Source organism: Globicephala melas, chromosome 5 (assembly GCF_963455315.2).
Source record: "Globicephala melas chromosome 5, mGloMel1.2, whole genome shotgun sequence".
NCBI lineage: Eukaryota > Metazoa > Chordata > Mammalia > Artiodactyla > Delphinidae > Globicephala > Globicephala melas.
The window spans coordinates 131,890,957-131,915,175 of NC_083318.1; the positions used below are offsets into that span (position 1 = coordinate 131,890,957).

A 24,219-nucleotide genomic window follows, 5' to 3' on the forward strand; every position below is an offset into this window, starting at 1 on the left:
TTAAGACACAGCTCAGACTTCCTCTAACCGGAATACTCCTTGATGCCTTCCTCTGTGCTCCCACATTACCATGAAGGTTCCTAAAACCACAGCATTTACATAACAAATTGAAATTTACCTACTTTGGCAAACATCCAAGCACAGACTTACGATCACATAAGTTATGCGGTAATTAAACTTCAAAAACTTTGTGGTTTCAAATTAACCTATACAACGTTTGAGTTTTTTACATTGGTGTATTTCTTAAATATATGCATTCCTAACATGCGTACCATGCCTTAGAGAAGAAGAAATTTACAAATGATTCAGAAGAGGACACCAAGCCATTCTTTCACTTTGGGTAACATCACCTAAACAAAATCTTGTTTAGTTTACATTTTAAGTTCCACTACATTTTTAGATGCTCGTATGTTCCTTCCATAAATATTTATTCAGTGAGAAGTTTGTGCCAGGCCCTGTGCTATATGCCAGGTTTATAAAGAGGAAAAGACGCCATCCCTGTCCATAAGTTTCTTATAATCCAGCAGGGAACTTATGATTGTTACTGCTAAAATAAAATTCTGATCAAGCCAGAAATGTGTCATTTTATAGCCTTCAAAATCAAAATTAATTAATTATTAAATCACACTTCTTTCTAATGACTCTCCAGCTGCATTTAAGCTTCTGGATTTATTATTTCAAGTCACTCTTACTGAGTGACTGCCTTATTTTGATTTCTAATGAAATGGAACTATTTTGAAATGAAACAAAATTCCACTATTTTTTAAGAGAAGGAAAAAATGGCATGAAAAGAAATGTCATGTTTTGACCAAAATAGCAATCATAAAGGAAAGGTAACACAGTACAAGCGTTAAGAGCACAGGCTTTAAGACACAGATATAGAGAACGAACTAGTGGTTCGTATGAACTAGTGGTTCGTTCGAACTAGGGCGGGCAATATAGGATTGGGGCAGGGGAGGTACAAACTACTGGGTATAAGATAGGCTACAAGGATGTGTTGTACAACACCGGGAATACAGCCAATATTTTGTAATACCTGTAAATGGAGTGTAATCTTTAAAAACTGCATAACATTTTTAAAAATTAAAAAAAAGAACACAGGGCTTTCCTGGTGGTGCAGTGGTTGGGAGTCCGCCTGGCGATGCAGGGGACACAGGTTCGTGACCCGGTCCGGGAAGATTCCACATGTTGCGGAGCGGCTGGGCCCGCGAGCCATGGCCGCTGAGCCTGCGCGTCCAGAGCCTGTGCTCCACAACGGGAGAGGCCACAGCAGTGAGAGGCCCGCGTACCGCAAAAAAAAAAAAAAAAAAAAAAAAAGAACACAGGCTTCAGAATGAGGCAGACCTGGTTTTAAATCCTGTTCCCCGAATCTGTATCATCTTGGGCAAGTTACTTAACCTCCTTAAGACTCAGTTTCCTCATCTCCAACATGGGGATAATGACCACTAGGTTCTTAAGGTTGTTTTCAGGGCTCAGCGTGGTTACAGAACTCGGTTAAGCACTCAATTATCAGCAACAATAATAAAATGTATACGGCACCATCAAGGTCCTTAGGGCCGAAAGGACATGTTTGGCTTTATTCTCTAGGATCTCAACTACAGAGCCTCATGCATAGTGAGTACTCAAATACTTGCTGATTGACGTTCAAAGAAAACATCTCACATTCATTCCTTCCACAAGACCTCAAGGTAAAAAATAAATACGTGTTCTATAAACAATTGTTTTTAGCATTTAAAAGACCATTAAATTCTAATAAAAAAATCACTCTTACCAGCTCTGGCTGAAAGCTGGCCGCTATGGGCGGCCCAGCAACCTTTCACAGGAGACGGGCACTTGACATTACAAGTGTGTCCAGTTCCTAACTGACCTCTTTCTCCACAACCAAATGCATAGATGAGTCCAGAAGAAGGCACAAAGGCTAGGGTGTGTTGTCTGGGGGAAAAATAATGTAAATTAACGCATCAGCATCCCTTCTGATACGGGTTAATACACACTCTGACTTTTTACTTCCACGTGTGAGCACTGCACATCCTAGGGCTGCCCCTTGTGTTCACATGCGCCTGTTTTTTTGCAGCGCTGGCTCTTCGTAACACCATCTTTCCCTGATAATCTAGGTCATCGGGATGATGGCAAGACTTCTTGGAAAGAGCTGAAGGCCTGCTGCATCTGGGATGAGTGGGAAGAGGCGGAGGGGGGACCAGCAAAATTTCCAAGACATTCTTTGAGGCTCTCTCACTTTCCTTTCTTCACGTCTCCCACACATCATGCTATTCTTTACCCCAGGAAGCCTACTGGCCCCAGGTGGCTCTGCTTCTCTAAAACCCTTCCTCGCCACACCCTGCTCAGATCAGACTCTCTCCAAACTTTCAGCATAGGTGTGCATGCAGTTAAGATTTCTTAAAAGGATGGTGGCTGGGTCTAACCACATTCTCCATCACTACAAAGACATGATCCATTTCTGGGTCTTAATATCTATGAGGAAGCGCTTAGGACCACTCACCTGCCACAGGCAATCTGAGTGACTTCACTGCCCATCAGCTCCAGAACTCTTCTTGGATTAACCTCATCATTCATGGAATCATGTCCAAGTTGCCCACAGGAACCAGCACCAAAGGTAAACACACCTCCACTCTAACAAGGAGCAAATACCACATGACTGCACTGTGTCTCTGAGTTTGCGTACACTCCTTTAGCCTCTGGACACAAAATTCACATCACAACGGTCTGTATAAGAACGCTACGCTCGCTTGATACTTAGCCAAATCACTTCTTTGGAATGTTGATTAAATGGAAAAATAATTTTAAAAGAACTTAAGACGACACCTTTATGGAATAAAGACAGTACTGCTCAAGGGAATGTGTACCATCTGTAAATTCTGAAAGTTGTTTAAAAGTACAACGATGTGTTAATAAGAAGGAAAACAAAAAAAGAAGAAAAAGGTGAAATGAGACGATTTTGCACAATCATTTATATGTAGAAAATTAAATGCTCCACAGATTCCTTGGAAAGTAAGATCTTTTTAGCAGCTGTACTTGAACAAATGCTAAGGCATTTTATTAAAGTGAATCTATAATAGTATTTGTTCGACATGCAAATACCTTTTCATTCTCTCTAGATGTAACTGTTTTAGAAGCAAAAGGAATAGGTAGATAATTTTAAAACATTAATTACATTGTTCTTTTTTACATATATTTAAATGGCTTGTTTTAAAAGAACACAGAAGATTGCTATATATATTTGAAAGTTATATATACATTGAACTGTTCTTTAACACCAAAAATATATATATATTTTTTTTATTGGAGTATAGTTGCTTTACAATATTGTTTGTTTATACTATACAGCAAAGTCAATCAGCTATACGTATATATATCACCTCTTTTTTGGATTTCCTTCTCATTTAGGTCACCACAGAGCACTGGGTAGAGTTCCCTGTGCTACACAGTAGGTTCTCATTAGTTATCTATTTTACACATAGTATCAATAGTGCGTATTTGTCAATCCCAATCTCCCAATTCATCCCACCCCCGTCTTCCCCCTTGGTATCCATACGTTTGTTCTTTATGTCTGTGTCTCTATTTCTGCTTTGAAAACACCAAAATATTAACAGTGATTCTTTTTGAGTTAGAATCCTTCTTTATTTAAGAAGGATTAATCCTTCTTAATCCTTCTTTATTTATGAACAGGAACTACTTCCATAATAGAAAAAAATCACTTTAAGAACAAATTTATGCCAAAGAAATGCCAAAAGGGTCAGGCCAGCTTAGCATTTTCTCTCTCACAGTGGCATTCTAGAATCTTTTCTGAAAGGGCGTATTTTTCCCTGATATCAGTCTCAGGAGGTTGAAGGACATACCCTAAACACCACTAGCTTCCCTTAATAATAACTGATTTGAATGTATTATCCTCATATTTTTATTTTTTAAATTTATTTATTTATTTATTTTTGGCTGTGTTGAATCTTCGTCGTGGTGCACAGGCTTCTCATTGCGGTGGCTTCTCTTGTTGCAGAGCACGGGCTCTAGGCGCGCAGGGCTTCAGTAGTTGTGGCGCACGGTCTTAGTGGCATGTGGGACCTTCCCAGACCAGGGCTTGAACCCGTGTCCCCTGCATTGGCAGGCGGAGTCTTAACCACTGAGCCACCAAGGAAGTCCCTCATATTTTTAGAAATTCTTAAATCTCACTGTGGCTCAACTTGAAGAAAAAGATACTTTTGTGTTGGACTTGCCTGGTGGCACAGTGGTTAAGAATCCGCCAGCCAGGGCAGGGAACACGGGTTCGAGCCCTGGTCCAGGAAGATCCCACAAGCTGCGGAGCAACTCAGCCCACGCGCCACAACTACGGAGCCTGTGCGCCTAGAGCCCGTGCTCCGCAACAAAGAGTAGCCACCGCAATGAGAAGCCCTCACGCCACAACGAAGAGTAGCCCCCACTCACTGCAACTAAAAGAAAGCCTGCGTGCAGCAACAAAGACCCAACACAGCCAAAAATAAAACAAATAAATAAATTTATTTTTTTTAAAAAAATACTTTTGTGCTACTTTAATAAAGGTCTTCAGGGAAGTATGGCTGAATTAATGTCTAACTCCTGTTACTGGGGAGCATTTCATAGGGATACTGGTCATATGCATTTAGCCTGGGAGCAGGTGTCAACTGGAATGGGGCAAGGGTCCGTTTTCTTGATCGCCTGGAGGCTGACCACCACTGGAGGGAGGGAAGAGTGAGAATGCAGATGGTTGCTGAGAAGGGAGACAGCACTGGACTATTTTTAGACACCGTTAACTGCTCTCTCTAAAAGGCCCTATCCAACCAACCAAACCGTGATAAATAGGCATTCACGTCATACCCAGCACCAAGCGCCACGGAACAAACTGGAATACTCCAAGCCCCTTACTTTAGTGAGCACTGCTGTGTGCTCTTCTCCGCAGCTGATATAGACGACTTTCTGTGTTCGTAGGAGCTTCACGTGGCAAGGAGACTCTCGATCTAGAATGAGAGAAATAGCAGTGTCCCTACCATTTGCCTCTGAGACGTACACAGCTGTCTTAGCCTGAATTTTGGGTCCCCCTGGACTCCTGACTCTCATGTTCCGCTTCCTGCCTGAACCTCCACTTGCACGTCTAACAGACGCCTCATTTTTACCGTATTTAGAACTTAACTCATGGGTTCCCTACACTCCCCAGTTCTTCCCACCGCTCCGCCCCACTCCCCATACATAGCTTTCCTCATTTCATAAATGCGACTTCACCCTTCCAGCTTTTCCCCTTTCTTTCAAACTACACATCCAACAATGAGCAAAACCAACTGGCCCACCTTCAAAATATATTCAAGTCCATCTTTATTCCCACTACTTCCAAACTGGTCTTCCAGCTTCCCCCGTGGACCCACGCTAGGCAAAGTTAAACTGGATCACTCTTCTCAACACCTCGGTGTCTTCCCTGATTTCACTGACAGAAGCCAAACTCCTTAGCCTGCCCTTCAGGCCTTACATAATGGGGCCCCGCTAGCTCTCTGAGCTCCCGTCTTCCGGTCACCCCAGCCCTGAGCACACCACAGATCCTCCTGCACCAGAGCTTCTGCACACCCTGTTCCCTCTGACTGGAACAGTCTCCACCCAGCGTATCTACACGTCTCCTCTCCGACTTGACTTCCTACAGGGCTCTGCTCAAACATCTCATCCTAGAGGCCCTCCTTGTCCACCCTATATGAAATAGGAACCTTTCCTCTCAAAGTCTGTGACGTACTGTAGACTTACTGGTGTGCGGTTTGCGTCTGCCCACTAGCAGGCAATCTCTGCTGAGCCAAGGGTATTCTCTGTGTTGGTCCCTGCTATACCCTTAGTGCCTGACACGGGGCCAGCACATACAAGCTCCTCAGGAAGCACGTACTAAACAAATGAGGTTAAGAGGGCCACGTGAAGACGTCACCTACCTTTCTCATCACTGAGTCCGAGCTGCCCCGCGTTATTCATCCCCCAGCTGAATACGGCTCCCGAGAGAGACAGGGCAAAGCTGTGGGCCCCTCCTGCAGTCACCTGTGCCAGCGGGATCCCCTCCAGGGACCTCACCCTCTGCGGGCTGGCTTGGGAGGGGAACTCCTTCCCCAGACCCAGCTGCCCATGGCTGTTCTTCCCCCACGTGAAGAACTGGCCATCTGAAATAAGAAGAGGATAACTGATATTACCAGAAATGATACAAGTGCCACCCATAAAAATAACCTTGTTAGAACACCAGGGTTGCCCGGTAGGCTCATCTGTTAGTGCCCTCCGGCCGCAACACACACACACCCAAGAGCAAGGGAGCAGACACACTTCAGGCTGCAACCAAAAATCCCACCTGTCATGACAACAGAGATACACTGAGCCTTATCGCCCTTCCAAGGCTATTAACACTTATGCAAAGAAAAAAGTAAATGTGTGAGTCAATTCAGTTTTGAATAGGCGATTACCAGGCTTTGATCCACTAAGCAAGGTAAACGAGTTCTGACCACACCAGGACCATGAGAGACCCAGGACTTCACGGGGGCCAGTTAGGACCCGGACGGCAGCACAGAGAATCAAGCAGGACCTGTTAGTGCCGACTTCCCCTCAAATGTATCCTAACAAAATACAGCATTATTTGCTGGCTTAGGTTTTTCTAACTCCATCTTCTTCGTTTATGTGGGAGCTTCATGATGGACTATAACGCCATAGTGAGCTCTAGCTAAGAAAAACCAATCTTCTGCTCAAGAACACGACTGACGTACTGTTTCCTCTTCACCCTCCCCCGAGAGACAGTTGGAGCAGCAATGATGACCACCTCCTTCATCATCCAAACCCCGAGAAAAGTATGAGCGACACAAAGGCTGTCTGAGAATTGCTGCTGTCCAACAGGAATGCACAGACCCTGACTAGTTAGTTAAAGGTATCCAGTTAGATAACATCACACAAAAATGCAAAGAGAAATGGTTCTCAAATTAACAGAACATTAGCAGAGATGTACGTTACCAGCTGCAAGAGCCAAGCAGTGCCAGTTGCCACAGGAAACTTGCAATATTGTCTGCTGGTTCAGCTTCTGTATTAACCTAAAACAGAAAAGACTCTCCTCTTAAGAAGGGCATTCACGAACAATGACTGGAAATATTCCCAGCTAAACAAAACAGCTGTAATAAGTAACATCTTTCACAAAAAGACTTCTTAAAATCAAACATATAATCTTACATGATATAATTCTATTAAGTCTTTCACTAACCTCCTGCCTCTTAAGTAGCTACTGTTTAAAAAAAAAAAAAAAAAAAAATCTGCACCTAAACCCATTACCATAGCCCTCTGTTAATTCCCACCTTGTCCTCTCCAATTCAGGGACGAAAGGAGTAAACTATAGAAGAAAGATCCCTAAGAACACGGCTAGTATCTAAATGGCTTTCAAATGAGGGCAATGCCATGATTCAGCGATCCCACTTCTGGGTATATATCCAAAAGAACTGAAAGCCGGGATACCAAAGAGATATTTGTATACCCACATTGATAGCAGCATTATTCAAAATGGCCAAAAGGTGGCAGCAACCCAAGTGTCCATCAACAGATGACCAGAAAAACAAATGAGGTATATACATTTGGAATATGTATACAACAGAATATTCATCAGCCTTTAAGAACAAAAACTCTGACACATGCTACAACATGGATGAAACTTGGACATTATGCTAACTGAAATAAGCCAGTAACAAAAAGACAAATACTCCATAATTCCACTTACGTGAGCTATCTAGACTAGTCAAATTCATACAAATCAAAGTCTAACAGTGCCTGCCAGTGGCTGGGAGAGGAGAAATGGGGAGTTGTCATTTAATGAGTACAGAGTTAAATTTCTGCAAGAGAAAAAAGTTCTGGAGATTGGTCACACAGCAACGTGAATATACTTAACACTACTGAACTGTACACTCTAAAATGGATAAGATGGTAAATTTTATGTTATGTGTATTTTACCATAATTTAAAAAAATTAAGAAGGGCAATGCCTCCAAAACTCTGATTCCCTAGGATGATAAAGAGGAAGATCATATGATAACTTTTTTTTAGGGTACGCGGGCCTCTCACTGCTGTGGCCTCTCCCGTTGCGGAGCACAGGCTCTGGACGCGCAGGCTCAGCGGCCATGGCTCACGGGCCCAGCCGCTCCGCAGCATGTGGGATCTTCCCAGACCGGGGCACGAACCCGTGTCCCCTGCATCGGCAGGCGGACTCTCAACCACTGCGCCACCAGGGAAGCCCCATATGATAACTTTTAAATCCCACTGCTCTGCTTGCTCGTGTCAAAGACAGAGATAAGAACAGTACCCATTCACAGGGTTGTGGTGAGAATTAAAAGAAAAAATTCATGCTTGGCACTGCCCAACAGAGGTGGACAGCCTGAGAATATCTGCTGCTTCCTATTTTAGTAATTCACAAGTTGCCGTCTTCCTCTTCATTAAGTGTATGCTGTGGGAACAAAGGAGTCAGATGGGCACACTTTCGGGAAGGGGCATTTTAGAAGACAGACATCCAATAGGCGAGGAGGGGGTGATTTAGAGTGATAGGTAGATGTTGCTTTTGTTAATGGTTTATTTTCTCGGATCTAAAAAAATTTATAAAATAGAGTTCACATATGCATTTAGTACCAAACAGAACCCAACTATTTTTTATTGTAGATTGACATGCAGTTGTAAGAAATAATACAGAGATCCCTTGTACACTTTGTCCAGTTTCCCCCAGTGATGACATTTTGCAAAACTACAGTATAGTATCATAACAAAGATACTGACATTAATATAACCTACCAATCTCATTTATGTCTGGGTTGGCCAAAAAGTTCATTCAGGTTTTCCCATAGGATGTTACAGGAAAACCCAAACAAACTTTTTGGCCAGGCCAATATTTCCCGTTTTATTTGTACTCATTTCTGAGTTTGTAGTATTTGTGTCACCTGTGTAGGCTCAGGTATCCAGCACCATACTCAACGGTTCCAACACCACAAGGATTCCTTTTGTTGTACTTTTATAACCACTCCTCCCCTCCCCCATTCGTAACCCCTGGCAACCACTAATCTACCCTCCATTTCCACAATTTTGTCATTTTGAGAATGTTATATAAATGGAACCATACAGTAGGTAGCCTTTTGGGATTGGCTTCTTTTTCACTCAGAATAATTCCCTGGACATTTGTCCAAATTGCTGCATGTATCAATAGCTTGTAGAAGCCCACTATTTTTTTAAATTGGAAAATGTAATATTGCCTTGGGTCCCAGTGTCTCAGAACCTTATGCGGCAACAGCCCTTTTTCCTGGCCAGCTTCCACTCAAATTCCCCACACTCCTCCCTTTATGGGTCACCATTACCCTCAATACCACCTCCACAATCACAGTTACAGAGAGGAAGCAGGTCAAAAGGACAAGACAAACAATAAGAAGTTATACCCTCGAGGTGGAGAAAGCGGGATACACATGCACAAGCTATACTGTGTGTTACCTACTCGTCTTACTGCATCCTCCCAATAACTTCGTAAAGGTACACAATACTACGTAACTCCATTCTTAAGTTAGGAAATCGAGGCCTAGGTAAGTTCAACAATTTGCCCAAGGTCATTCACCTAATAAGTAATAGAGCCAGTACTGGAATCTGAGTCCATGTGACCTCGAATCTATGTTACTTTCCACAATACTAAGGTATGAATTAATGAATTTAATTAAGTTATAATATGAAATTATACACAAACTAAACCCTCAGAAGTCATCCATAATTTAGACACGACTAATAAAAATAATAACAAACTGCTACTCTAACACAGATTACTCCATTTTTAGAAATGAAATGCCACTAAACAGCTTTTCTTGAGTCTTTGGACCTCAACGCATGAAATACTTTTGTCATTAATGTTATAAATCTTTTCCTTAATATTACAATTTCGTAAAATATAACATCCCCCTTTTTTAAATTTCTACTCTCCCTCTTCCCCCCAAATTAATTTTTGGAAGTAATGAACCCAAGACATTACCTGTTCTAAATCAGGAAATGGAATCAAATCATTCTTACCTCCCTGTTCCTCTTTCCCCTAAAATAGCTTTTGATTAAAGAGACAAAAATCTAAGGGGAGAAGAGGAAGAAGAAGGTACTGTCCTTTAAAAGGGACAATAATTGGGCAGGGGAGGAGAAGCACTTAATAAACACACTTGTACTGAGCAATGCGTGTGCTGGAGCACCCTTAGCAATGAGATGCTAAAATAAATGATCCAGGTCTCCTGGCATCAAGGGCTCCCAGCTCTGTACGAAAAATAGTTATCAAATGAAAAATTGCAAAGAATGTGACAAGTACTGCAATACAAGGAATGTTGTACACTTGCAGTATAAAGGAGCAGGAATTAAATGAAGGAAATAAACCAGTGGTCTCTTTGCTCATTAAGAACCCTCAACAAACAGAGATGCCCCCTCTCCAAAACATCCACCTGAAAGTAACTTCAATATTTTAGACATTTACTTAGTGGTGAAGCAGCTGTTACATATTTAGCCAAATCATCTAAGATTCAGAATCAAGTAAATACTTAAGGGACTAAAAACCACTGTATTAGTACTTTTGTGTTAAACAACTTATGTATATTTGGTATTTTAGCTATTGGTAATGCTTAAGGTAATTTGGCCTGTTATTAGAGTATCAGGTCAGCCTTGTGATTCTATTTTAAAGTGACTCATTGAATAACTGTCTCAGGTTTGCAATTTTAAGTTAAAGGTTTGTAAGTCCAGCAATATGAAAAGGTGTTTTTTTATTCGAACATTGTTGAGTTCCAAACACTCTGCCAGCAACTAGGCTACTGGAATAAATAAAGTACAGTTCCTGAACAACTCACCTTTTTTAACTGGAGACAGACACTTCTATAAAGAATGACAATTTTTGTGACAAGTGTTATAACAGTATAAGGCATGACAGTGACACAAAGGAAACAGCAATCAAAAGAAGACAGCAGAACCCAAACCAAGGAATCTAACAAAGAAACTAGCAGGAAATAATAGTTACAGCAACTGAGTCTTACCTGGGTACTGCCACAGAGTCCTCGGTAGTCATGAGTCCTAGTTGACCATCGCTCCCTGCGCCCCAAGAAAACAGCTGGCCCCGGTCACTGAGGGCCAGACTGTGGGACTCACCACACGCCACGTGGACAATATGCTGATCTGCCAGAGCTCCAATTTGCTCTGAGGGAAAAAAAAAAAAACAAAGGAGGAAAATGTAAAGCCCAGAAACAGGAATTACACAGAGTTAGCTTCCTAGGCAGTTATGTTTTTCAGAGAGAACCACTACATCTGTATATTTATAAAGATTTTATACGTTTCTAAAAAAAATAAAAAATAAAAAAAAAAAAAAAGAAAAGGGCTTCCCTGGTGGCGCAGTGGCTGAGAGTCCGCCTGCCGATGCCAGGGACGCGGGTTCGTGCCCCGGTCCGGGAAGATCCCACATGCCGCGGAGCGGCTGGGCCCGTGAGCCATGGCCGCTGAGCCCGCGCGTCTGGAGCCTGTGCTCCGCAACGGGAGAGGCCACAACAGTGAGAGGCCCGCGTACAGCAAAAAAAAAAAAAAAAAAAAAAAAAAAAAAAAAAAAAAAAAAGATTTTATACGTTTCTAAAAGGTACCCATTGAAACCCAGATATACTGGCTAGCACACATGCCTGGAGCAACACACACACCAGATGTTACCCCTGTGCCTGCTGCTTCTCCCCAGAAGATGCCTGAAGGCTTACTATCCGGACATGTGGAACCAGCGAGGCCCCAATGTGAGTGGGAGTGAGGCATGTTCCTAAAAGCAGTGGGATTGAGTGAAATTTTGCCTGGGAACAACGAGACCTCCCCCATCCAGAAAAACACCTTTCTCCCCTTAGTTCCAGAACACAATCTCTCTCTATATACCTATCCAGCCAGAAGATAGAAGGATTTCTCTGAGAAAACTGGCCCAAAAGAAAAGACCCATAGCTACTGACGTTTGTGGGTCCCCCAATGAAATGTCCAGCTTCCTGCTAGTTAACGAGACTTGCCCACACACAGCTCCACTCACGTTTCAGTACCTCACTCTTAATATGAAAGACTGGCCAAGGGTCAACAAATACATGAGGAAATTTTAACATAAAAGTTAAAGAGCAAAGGTAACAGAAGAAAATGAACTCTGAAGAAAAATAGGTCATGCAGGGAACAGAAAAAAAAATTAAGTCATTAGAAAAATAAAAGAAGACAAGAAACATTCCAACATTCAAAAAATAAAGTTATCTTGGAAAATGGAAACGTGGCAGCATAAATTTAAAGGAAAAACCTTCAAAAGCAGGATGGGAAGTAAGAACTGAAATTTTCTAAGAAACAGAAAAGGCAAGAAAAGAAAGAAATGAGGGGATTATTCCAAGAGGCCCAGCAACGGAAAAATAAGAACTTTAAAAAGAGAATGGAGGGCTTCTCTCGTGGCGCAGTGGTTAAGAATCCACCTGCCAACGCAGGTGAAATGGGTTCGAGCGCTGGTCCGGGAAGATCCCACATGCTACAGAGCAACTAAGCCCGTGCGCCACAACTACTGAGCCTGCACTCTAGAGCCCGCGAGCCACAACTACTGAGCCCGTGCTCTGCAACAAGAGAAGCCACTGCAATGAGAAGCCCGCGCACCGCAAGAGTAGCCCCCGCTCGCCGCAACTAGAGAAAGCCTGTGCGCAGCAATGAAGACCCAACGCAGCCGAAAATAAATAAATTAAATAAATTTAAAAAAAGAGAGAGAGTGGAAAAAACACAAAGTAGAAAATTTCAGAGAAGAAAGACATGAAGATTGCTCATAACTGAAGGACATGAGTCTCACAGTGAAAGGACCTATTAAAACTTCAGAATAAAGACTGATAAAAACCTACTTTACAGCTCTTCAGCTTGAAATTTCAGAACACCGAAAAAAGATTCTAAAAGTTTCTAGAAAGGAAAACAGTTTATATACAATAGAACAGGGATCAAAATGGCATCGTATTTCTCAGAAGCAATACTGAAAACTAGAAAGACAATAAAGCAATGCCTTCAATTCTGAAGGAAAATGACTTCCAACCGAGAATTCCATATCTAGTCAACCATGAATCAAATGAGAGGAAAGGGGAAAAGAATAATTTTCAGGGATGTAAGGCTCTCAAAATATTTTATCTCCCATGCTGCCTTTCTCAGTTAGTTACCTAACATCATGGCTCCAAAACAAAGGAAGATTCAGGTTCCAGGAAACAGGAATGTTACATATTAAAGGTGAAGAATATTTCCAAGACAGCTACGTAGCAGCCTATGAAGCAAAGTTGGAGGGATGTCTCCGAAGTGAAAAATGGCATACAATCTGATGAGTTTATACTATTATGAGTTTTAAACCTCTGTCAGAGAATAGAGATTACTACACAAATGAAAAAAATGAAATAACTCCAGGAAACACAATGTTTTACAGGAAATAAGAGCGATCATGGTACATAAAGTCATAATAGCCAAATAAATATAATTTACATAGTTAAAAACTTAATTGACTTAAAAAATCAACTAATTTAGGAAAAGATAAGCGTCTAGGGGTGAGAAAGAGGAAAGGGTGCTTGGAGAATATAAAAGCATGTTAATCTTCCCCAGTGGGAAGCCTCTAGGTTATGTCCAACATTGAAAAAAAATCAAGAAATAGCATTATAAGCATGTCATTTAGAAATATAAAGGTAAATACAAAAACAAAAAGAGCTTCAAGGATCGAAAGTGATGGCCTCTACAAGTGAGACAAGGATGGGGACAGGAGAGGTAGGGAGTTGCTATTGGACCTGAACAGAGTTGGTATAAATGTTACTTTAAAAAAAAAATTTTTAAGCAGCGGAAAACATGTTCACGTCAGAGAAATCTCCTGAACGACCTGTAACTCCCGCCGTTCCTTTGCGTGTCTCCTTTACCCTCTACTCACCATTAGGCCCTAACTCCCAGCTTAGCCTTGCCCCACACACTAAGAACAGTCCTGTCTTTACTTTGGAAAAACTGAGAAACTCTTACCAAAATAGCTCAGGTGAATCAGATTCTTACCCCCCTAACCAAATCTCAAGTGTACCATAGTTCTAGGACTTGGGCAGCTTTTATGTTCTCCTGGGCCTGAGCGCCTGGCCTGATACCTCGGCTAGGACTGACACCTGCCCCCCAATTCCTGACCTATGTCCACCATTAGCCTTTCCTGCCTGGAAGTGAGTGCACCACCTCACATGACACTAATAAGTTTCTCGCCGGTCTGACAGGACACTCTCTGGTCTGCCACCGATTTCCTTACCTCGGTATCTGTCAATAGCATCCCTCTTGATCTTTTTTTACCATGGCTGAGCAGTGTCAAAAGGCCACGTCTAGGGCTTCCCCGGTGGCACAGTGGTTGAGAGTCCGCCTGCCGATGCAGGGGACACGGGTTCGTGCCCCGGTCCGGGAAGATCCCACATGCCGCGGAGCGGCTGGGCCCGTGAGCCATGGCCGCTGAGCCTGCGCGTCCGGAGCCTGTGCTCCGCAACGGGAGAGGCCACAACAATGAGAGGCCCGTGTACCGCAAAAAAAAAAAAAAAAAAAAAAAAAGGCTACGTCTAGATTCCAATTACCATTTACTCCCAGTCTGGTCAAGCCCTAGGCAAACCAATCCCTGTCCCATCACATATCAGCCACCAAAACAGACATGGAACTCCCACTATGATCACAACACAACTTGCAGCCCCAAAGGGAGAGGTACTGTTCAGTAATGCAAAGATTTGTGGAGAATTAAACCAACAGTTGCATCAAGTCCAATTTATTTTATGTCTCCTAGCCAGAAAACCGAGCTCATCTGATTCCTACTAGTGGTCTACTCCAGCGAAACTTTAATCCCTCTTCTAGAATCTACTCCCTAGGGTCGACTGGGAAGGCAGCATTCACACCTCTCACTGCATACACCCCTGCCCCAGTGGGGAACCTTCAGGCTGCAGTGCACATTTGCACATGTATTCTCTTCTGATTCATTCTGTCAAGACCGTACACGATATTTTGCAGATCATGGCAGAACCTCAACCCACGCGTTAAAATAATTAAACACGCTAAGGAAATATTTGGCACTTTTTGACGACAAAAGTATATTTTATCTCTGATCCTCTCAGAGAAACACTTTAAGGTCTGTAGAAGTCTTTAAGGTTATCGACTCTGAACAAGCCTAGGTAACGGCAGAAATGCTGCTTACAGCGAGTCAGCAGTTCAACTGCACGTATGTTATCAGGGTTACTGCTACTTGGCTTTTGAGCCCCGTGATAATTTTTGAATGTATTTTCAGGTTAACAGTAAGCTGGGCAGTAAATCGTCATAGGGTGGTAACAGAGAAGGATGATATGAGCCTGGAGGGTGGATGGAGTCTGATATGAACTTAATCCTTGCAACGATCCTGTGAGGGGACGGCTCTCTAAGAAGCCCCAGCTGAGAAAAAGTGTGTAGTTTGGCCAAGGTTCACAACAAATGAGTGGTGGAGCTAGGACTGGAGCCTGTCCTTCTGACTTCCAAGCCCATGACACCCACAAGCCTGTATCATCTTCCCTCGTGGAAAAGGGCTAGGCGGATTTTAAATCAGTAACAGTAACTACGAAGTGAAGAGTCTAGTTGTGGATAAAGGGAAATAGACTCTTTCCTCTTGCTGTCTGTTCTGATGAGAAATACAGCCAATAGTTTGCAGTTAACAGCATGAGCAGTTGGGTGGAAAGTACACAGCATATACAAAATCAGTGATCAATATTTGGTGGTAAATTTTTCATAAAGCTAAAATCAAATTAAGTGTCAGCAGTTAATATGACAAAGGGGATTAGACTTTCATCACTTAGATGTCTCCTTCTTTTAACTAAACATACATTTTTATTCTTACACTTTTTATCTACATTTTTAAAATTATTTATAAAAATATACACATACACGGATACATGTGCACACATTTAAAAGAAAAAGTCAAAAGGCACATAAATATCACAGAAACGTGAAAACTCAGAAGTGAGTCAGGACAAGCCTTAGGTAATCCAGCGTAGCTTCCCTCGTTTCTTTAACATCTTTGATAGAATATAACCCAAGTTCCCTGCAGATCCCCAAAAGGAGAATTTCCTAGTGCCCAACTTTCCTCTGGGGCCCCTGGCTTCCCACAACTTGGCCAGACTCTCCCTCATTTTCTTTGCTTCTGCGTCTGAAAGGTCCTATTCCCAAGCCACATTCCAACTACTTTCTTATTTGCATCTAACCATTTTGGGGGATCTGGACTATGCCTAGCAGGATCACAACTCACTTTAAAGTGACCACCCCCTCCCATAAGAGAGCTACTTCCGGGACTTCCCTGGTGGTCTGTTGGTTAAGACTCCGCGCTCCCAATGCAGGGGACTCAGGTTCAATCCCTGGTCAGGGAACTAGACCCTGCATGCCGCAACTAAGACGTGGCACAGCCACGTAAATAAATAAATATATTTTCTTAATCTAATTAACAAAAAGAGTTACTTCCATGAAAGGAATTCTACCTCATTCCTGAGCCAAAGCACTCAAATCAGTGTCAGCTTTTTAAAAAAATTTTTAAATTATCATATAGTAAAATTGACCTTTTTTCGTGTACAATTTTATGAATTTAAGCACATACAACCAGTGACACAATCAAGATACAGAACAGTTCCATCAACCCAGAAAAGTCCCTTGTGTCACACTCTCTCCTCATCCCTAACTCCTGGGGACTACTGGTATGCTTTCTATCACTACAGTTTTATATTTTCAATACTGTCACATAATGGAATCATATAGTACCTAACCTTTTAAAACTGGATTCTTTCACTCAATATAATGCCTCTGAGATTCATCCAGGTTGTCATATGTATCAATAGTTTGTTCCTTTTTATTAGTGAGTAGTATTCTATTGTATTACGGATGTACCACAAAGCACCGTTTCCAGTTTTAAGCAATTATAAACAGACATGCAATAAACATTCTTGTACAGGTTATTGTGTGAGAATAAGTTTTCCTTTCTCTGGAGTAAACACCCAGGACTGGGTAGTTAACCTTCCTGTATACAGTTGGGTTATTTTAAAAATCTAATACGGTAATCTCTGCATTGATTGTTTTGTTTGGACTATTTATATTTAATATAATTATTGATATGTTTGGATTCGTGATCTACCTTTTTATTATTTGCTTTGTTTCTTCCCTGTTTTTCATCACTCTTTTTCCTCATTCCTGCCTTCTTCTGCATTAAACATTTTCTACTTTTCCATTTTATTGTACTGTGGTTTTTATTGTATCTCCTTGTATAGTTACTTAAGTGAGTGCTCTAGAGATTACAATATATTTAGCTGTTCAAAATCTAATTAAATCAATAATTTACCATTTCAAGTGGAATTTAGAAACTTCCCCATGATATAGGTCTCTTTACCCCTCTCCCCTTTAAGTTACAGTAATCTTAAATATTACACCTGCATACATTGAAAACTCTACCACAATGTTATAATTTTTCATTTCAATCATCAAAATATTTTTAAAGAATTCAAGAAGAGAATAGTCTATTATATTTACCCAGATATCTACTATTTCTGTTGTTCTTCCTTCATTATTGATGTTCCAATATTCCTTCTGGTATCATTTCCCTTCTATCCAAAGAACCTCCTTTAACTATTATTTAGTACAGGTCTGTTGGCTGTAAATTTTCTGCTGTTTCCTTCATCTGAAAATGACTTTGTTCTACCTTCATTTATGAAGGCTTTTGTCTGTTTGTTTTTGCTGAATATAGAATTCTGGGTTGACTTCTTTTCTTTCAGCACTTTAAAAACACTGTGCCACTTACGGCCTCCATAGTTTCTGGGGTGAAATCCACATTCCCCTATAGGTAATATGTTGTTTTTCTTTGGCTGCTTTCAAGTATTTTCTTTGTCTTTAGTTTTTAGAAGTTTGATTATGATCTGTCTTGGTGTAGGTTTCTTTGGATGTATGTTGCTTGGTCTACTGACTTCTTGAATCTGTATATTTATGTCCTTCACCAACTTTGGAAATCTTTCAGCCATTATCATTTTCAGCACCACATTTTTTCTCTTCTGCTAGGACTGACGTGAATGTTAGACCTTCTGTTCTTGTCTCACAAGCCCCTGAAACCCTGTTAATATTTTTCTCAATATTTTTAACCTTTATTACTCAGTTTGCACAATTTCTATTGATTTATCTTCAACTTCACTGATTCTTTCCTCTGTCATCTCCATTCTACTATTGAAACCACCCAGTGAGTTTTTCATTTTGATTATTGTATTGGTTCTTCTTTATATCATCTATTTCTTGGCAAAGAATTTCATTTGTCCATTCGTTTCACAACAGTTTGAGCCAGTTTGTTGGAACATTTGTACAATAGCTGCTTTACATAAAGTCTTCATCAGATAATCCCAACATCTATGTCATTCCAGCATTAGCATCTGTTGTCTCCCCCCATGCTAGTGGAGATTTCCCTGGGATTTCATATGCTGAGTATGATTGTATCATGAACATTTTGAATATTATACGACTGTGGGTCTTATTTAAATCTTCTGGAGAATGGTAACACTTTTGTTTTATTTTTCAAAGCCTTTGCATGCTATCTGGATTTGTGTCCTGCATGCGCCACACAGTGGCCAGTCTGGAACCTGAGTGGTGGTCTATTAGGTAAATTCTCAAAGTCACTTACATGCTAAGTAGGATTAGATCAACACAAACAGCTCAGGGATGAGCCCAAGAGCTCATAGATAACTATATGGAGTTGCTTTCCCAAGCTCCTCCTTCTCTGAGATCTCTCAGATACTTTCAGATTTCCTGGGGCTCCCTTTTTAGCCTACATACTGTACTTCCACAGCTGTGCTTGCCTCTGGGCCAAATGGCAGGAAGACCAGAAAGGGAAAATGGTAAACTCAGTGGTACTTCGCATTCTGGTCTTCTGTCCCAATCCACCTGCTATTATTTGCTTTTCAGAGCACTCAAATAGCTGCTCCATGCATTGTATCAAGGTTTTACGGTTGCATTCAGTAGGAGCGACAAGAAGGAATGTGCTTACTCTGTTCTGCCTGGAACTAGAAACCCAGAGTCTGACTTTCAAAGTAACATTTTTTTTTCCTGCTATTTGTGTGTGTTCACAAACTGTCTTTGTTCCACTTGGCTAAATTAAAAAAAAAAAAAATTCAAAGGTGTAGCTTTCCCACAAATGTTCAAACTACAATTGTGTTTAACCTAAGAGCTGGATTCCCGGCTGTGGGCAGTATCTCTGAGCAGCTGATGCTTCAGTTTAAGTTACCCGAGCATATCAAACACTTATTTGCTTGATCCTATGCTTGACTGCCCAAGTTTAAGCAATCATGAAGCCAAATCTTTTTAACTAAAGAATCAGAGACAAAGATTAATTACAACAAAATTCAGAGTAGTAGCTCTCAGTTCAGGGCCAGGTGACTTTAATATTGGGCGTTAATGTTCACACACAAAGCCTGAAAACACTTATACACTATGAAACATGTTTGAGAATATTTTTTTAAAGCCATAAATCTAAATTTACCATGTATGCATTTAGATGCAATAAGCCAAAATCACTAAGTCAATTAAAACATATGGAGGCCTGTCACAGGCAATGGGAAGGGAGAAGACTTTGTGTTTCTGAGTCATTAGCACTTCACTAGTCAGAATAAGATCAGCTGCAGTGACTCAGTTATTTTTAGGAACTCAGAATTGCCAACTATGGCATAATCTAATGCTGTAAAAGGATTTTAACAGAGAAAGATTGTAAATTAGAAAGCTACCTCACAGCTCTGATAGAGGGAACCCTAAAAGCAGAAGGGACCACTGCAGCGGTGATACAGTGGCATATATAACTTGGTATAGTTAAATGCCCAAGTCCACCAGTTGAGAATTCAAGACGCCTCCAAGAAGACTGGAATCTTAATCCTCAGCACAAAATATTAACAGTCCCCCAAAGTTCAGCTCACGGGTTACCATGGATGCTTTCTGCTTCACGAAACTTTTGCTTTTTGTACAATGACAGCTCTGGATCACCTGCTTGGGTACCTACAAGAATTGGAGTGTAAGCTCCAGGAAGACTGTCTCTCATTAAAGAAATGCTGGGGAACACCTGTTGAAAATATAAAGTCTCTAGTATCAAAATGCAAAGTCAGGCTTTAAGATGTCTCAAATGACTGCCAAAAAAAAAATTACACATTACAGTGCTATAATTCCTAATAAGGAGGGGAAAACAAACTGGTTATTTCAAATCACTGGAGGAGTTCAGGGGTATTTCAAAGCATCATCACCCTTTATGGGGGAATGGAGAAACTAAAACATTTTCGAAAGATACATGAATCAGAGAAGTGACAAAACCAAGACCAATCCATTTAGAAAATAAATTAATCTGCACTGGATTTACTAATACAAATAGAACATTGTTAAGAAAGCCCAGTCCACCCTGCCACACCGCCCCTGCCCCCTGCCCCCTCCTCCCGCAAGCCAGACCTGTATGTCTCCTTTACTACATGAGGCTTCCTCACATAGGTGTGATCAATTATGATCTCCATTTCCAGCCCCTCTCTCCCCTCTGGAGAATGGGGGGGTAGGGCTGAAAATGCCAAGCCTCTAATCATGGCTGGATCTTTCTGGTGACCAGGACCCACCCAGGAGCCCAACAAGAGTCACCTTATTAGAACAAAAGATGGGGCATTCCCTGGTGGCCTACTGGTTAGGATTTCGAGGGCCCGGGTTCAATCTCTGGTCAGGGAACTGAGATTCTGCAAGCTGCACAGCGTAGCAAAAAAAAAAAAAAAAAAAAAAAAAAAAAAAGACGCTCCTAGTACTCGCATCACTTAGAAATTCACAAGGCTTTCAAGAGCCCTGCACCAAGGAACGGGGGCACAATATATATATTAACTTAACACTAGCACTACTTTACCTCCTTAGAGCTCTAATTTTTTAACTTTGGCCTCCTTGCAAGGCAGCGAAAACCCATTGATGACCCAAAAGAGAATAAAAAACCCTCTATGTGAAATCACAAAATACACTGAGATGCTGACATGTTTTAACTATGCAATCACAGCAAAATACTTTCCACCCCACTTCTTTCCCAAGAGGCTGTGTTAAAAGTATTTTTTACTCACCATTTAAACTGTCGTAAATGTAAAAATTATCTTTGATTAAATCAAAGTTATAGCAATCACAAGTTGATTAGCTTTTTGAAAAAAATGAAAGCCCAGAAAATTGAAGTTATGATACAAATCCAAACCGTATCTCCCAAAAAAGTAGACACCTGATGTTAGTATACGTCCACTCAGTGCAAACTTTAAGGCAAGTGTTTTGACAATATTCCAGAAGCTTTAGAATTCTGCATGTTCCTTGATCCAACAGTCGAATTTCTACAAATGTATCCTAAAGGAATACTATAGGCTGCATTGCTACTAACAGAGAAAAATTAGAAATTGAGATTATACATTATAAATTGAAATATGCAGCCATTAGAAAGACTGATATAGATCCGTATGAACATCATCATGGAAAAATATTCATGACATATTAAGTGGAAAAGAAAGGTACAAAGAAGTATTACAGTGTGACTCCATTTGAAAATTACATTGATGTTTAAAAAATATTGGAAGGATATATTTCAAGGCAATAATGTTTTTTGTTCAGGGTGGTAGAATTAAAGAGTAAAACACTCTTACTTGCTTCTTGCTTATGGGTATTTAAACTGTGAGCCATACACATGTATTACTTTTGTAACAGGGAAAATTTTTAAGTTCTTTTAAAAGGACTTTTTACCACTTCCCTCTCTTATTCACATCTTTTTTCAACAACTCAATTTTTTTTCATGTGATGTAGCAACAGGAGACCATTTCCAAGACTGCAGATTGCTTACTGACTGTTTTAGACTATATGCTACCTTATAAACAACATCTCTGTGCAATCACAATGCAAGATGAGATGCTTCTGGAGGGGCTTCCTAAAGACAGTTAATCCCACTTGATGTTTACAGATTGGGTAAATTTTTATCACAGCAGGCAAAACATCCCTGCACTGAGATCTATCTACTTTATCTATGGAACTGTAGTCCTCTGTCCATTTTCTTTTAAAAATGTGTGTATATAAACTCTCCAATCAGAATACAGAGACAGTCAGATTGGATTGATGCTCAAGACCAACTCTATGCAGTCTTTTTTCAAAACCTCTTTAAGTATAAACACACAGAAAAATAAAACACAAATGGATGGAAAATGATACCCCACGCTAACACTAATCAAAAGAAAGCTGAACTTGCTATATTCATGCGAGGCAAGGTAGATTTCAAGACAAAGAATACTATCAGGGATAAAGAATGGTATTTCATGATGTTAAAAGGAACAATTCATCACAAAGATCTGACGATCTTAAATATGTACATGCCTAATAATAGAGCTTTAAAATACATATAGCAAAACTGATAGAGCCAGAAGAAATAAGCAAATCAGCAATAATAGTCAAGGATTAGGGATTCCCTGGTGGCGCAGTGGTTGAGAGTCTGCCTGCTGATGCAGGGGACACGGGTTCATGCCCCGGTCCGGGAGGATCCCACATGCCGCGGAGCGGCTGGGCCCGTGAGCCATGGCCGCTGAGCCTGCGCGTCCGGAGCCTGTGCTCCGCAACGGGAGAGGCCACAACAGTGAGAGGCCCGCGTACCGCAAAAAATAAATAAATAAATAATAAAAAAAAGATTAACACTATTCTCTCAGTAACTAATATAACAAGTAAACAGAAAATCAATAAACATACAGAAGATCTGAACAACACTATCACCCAACTTGTCTAATTGACATTTATAAAACACTCTATCCATCAACAACAAAACACACATCCTTTTCCACTGCACACAGAGTACTTACCAAGATAGACATTCTGGGCCGTAAAACAAATCTGAATAAATTTAAAAGGCCTGAAATCATATAAAATATGTACCCTGACCACAGGGTATTAAACTAGAAATCATTAACTGACAAATATCAGTAAAATTCCTATATATTTGGATGTTAAACTACACACTTCTAAATAACCTATGGGTCAAAGAAGAAAGCATAAGGGAAATTATTACAAAATATTTTGAACTGAATAAAAATAAAAACATCCAATTACAATTTGTGGAATACAGGTAAAGTGATGCTTAAAGGAAATTTTTAACATGAAATACTTATTAAAATAGAAGTGGCAAATCAGTGGTTTAAATTTTGCATTAATAGAAAAAATACAGTAAATTAAACACAGTAAACAAAAGGAAATAATATAAAAGCACAAATCAATGAAACCAAGAAAACCAAAAAAGATTAAAAATAATCACTAAAACCAAAACTTTTTCTTTGAAAATATTAATAAAACAGATTAACCCCTAGCCAGTCTAACCAGGAAACAGAGAAGACACAAATTACCTATATCAGGAAAAGAAATGTTACAGACATGAAAAGGATAATAAGGGAACATTGTGAACTATTTTTTGCTAATAAATTTGACAACCTAGGTGAAGTAGACAAATTCTGTGAAAGATACAAACTATGAAAAGTCACCGAAGATGAAACAGATGATCTAATTAGTCCTACATCTCCTTTAAAAATTGAAATTGTAACTTAAAAATGTCCCCACAAAGAAAACTGTAGCCTCAGATGGCTTTACTGGTGATCCTACCAACCGTTTAAGTAAAAAATAATAACCTCTAATAAACCTGTATATAATATAGACAAACTCTTCTAGAAAACAGAAGAGCAAACACTTCCCAACTCATTTTATGAGGCTAGCATTACCCACGTAACAAAACCAAAGGCACTACAAGAAAAGAAAATAATCTTTATGAACATAAAATGCACAAATCCTAACAGAAGTTTTAGAAATCAAAAGCAGCAATATATAAAAATTACCAAGTGAGATTTATTCCATGAGTGCAAGGCTGGTTTAATACTCAAAAATAATCAATGTATTTCACCATCTTAACAGACAAAAAGGAAAAGCCCAAAAAGAAAAAAGAAAAGCAATACCATCACTTCAATAGGTTCAGAATAGCATTTAACTGAATTCAACACTCATGATTTTTTACAAAATGAATAAATATCAGAGAACTTCCTCAACTTGATAAAAGGCATCCAAGAAAAACCCACTGCTAACATCACACTTAATGGTGAAAACTAATGCTTTCTCTCTAAAATCAGGAACAAAGTAAGGATGTCCTTTTTTTTTTTTTACAACC

General features: G+C 40.4%; 1 protein-coding gene across 9 annotated transcripts in view; it reads right to left on the bottom strand.

Annotated features, from left to right (window-relative positions):
- The window catches only part of HERC3 (HECT and RLD domain containing E3 ubiquitin protein ligase 3), a 137,805-nt gene that overhangs the window by 82,734 nt on the left and 30,852 nt on the right, over nucleotides 1–24,219 (bottom strand). For all 9 annotated transcript variants that reach the window (XM_060299818.1, XM_060299813.1, XM_060299817.1 and 6 more), the window contains 6 exons: nucleotides 11,036–11,195; nucleotides 6,985–7,061; nucleotides 5,931–6,152; nucleotides 4,894–4,985; nucleotides 2,501–2,631; nucleotides 1,772–1,932 (listed from right to left, as the gene is read on the bottom strand). In XM_060299818.1, coding sequence (XP_060155801.1) covers nucleotides 1,772–1,932; nucleotides 2,501–2,631; nucleotides 4,894–4,985; nucleotides 5,931–6,152; nucleotides 6,985–7,061; nucleotides 11,036–11,067 — 715 coding nt within the window. In that variant the 5' untranslated portion in view covers nucleotides 11,068–11,195. The remainder of the gene's footprint in view (nucleotides 1–1,771; nucleotides 1,933–2,500; nucleotides 2,632–4,893; nucleotides 4,986–5,930; nucleotides 6,153–6,984; nucleotides 7,062–11,035; nucleotides 11,196–24,219) is intronic.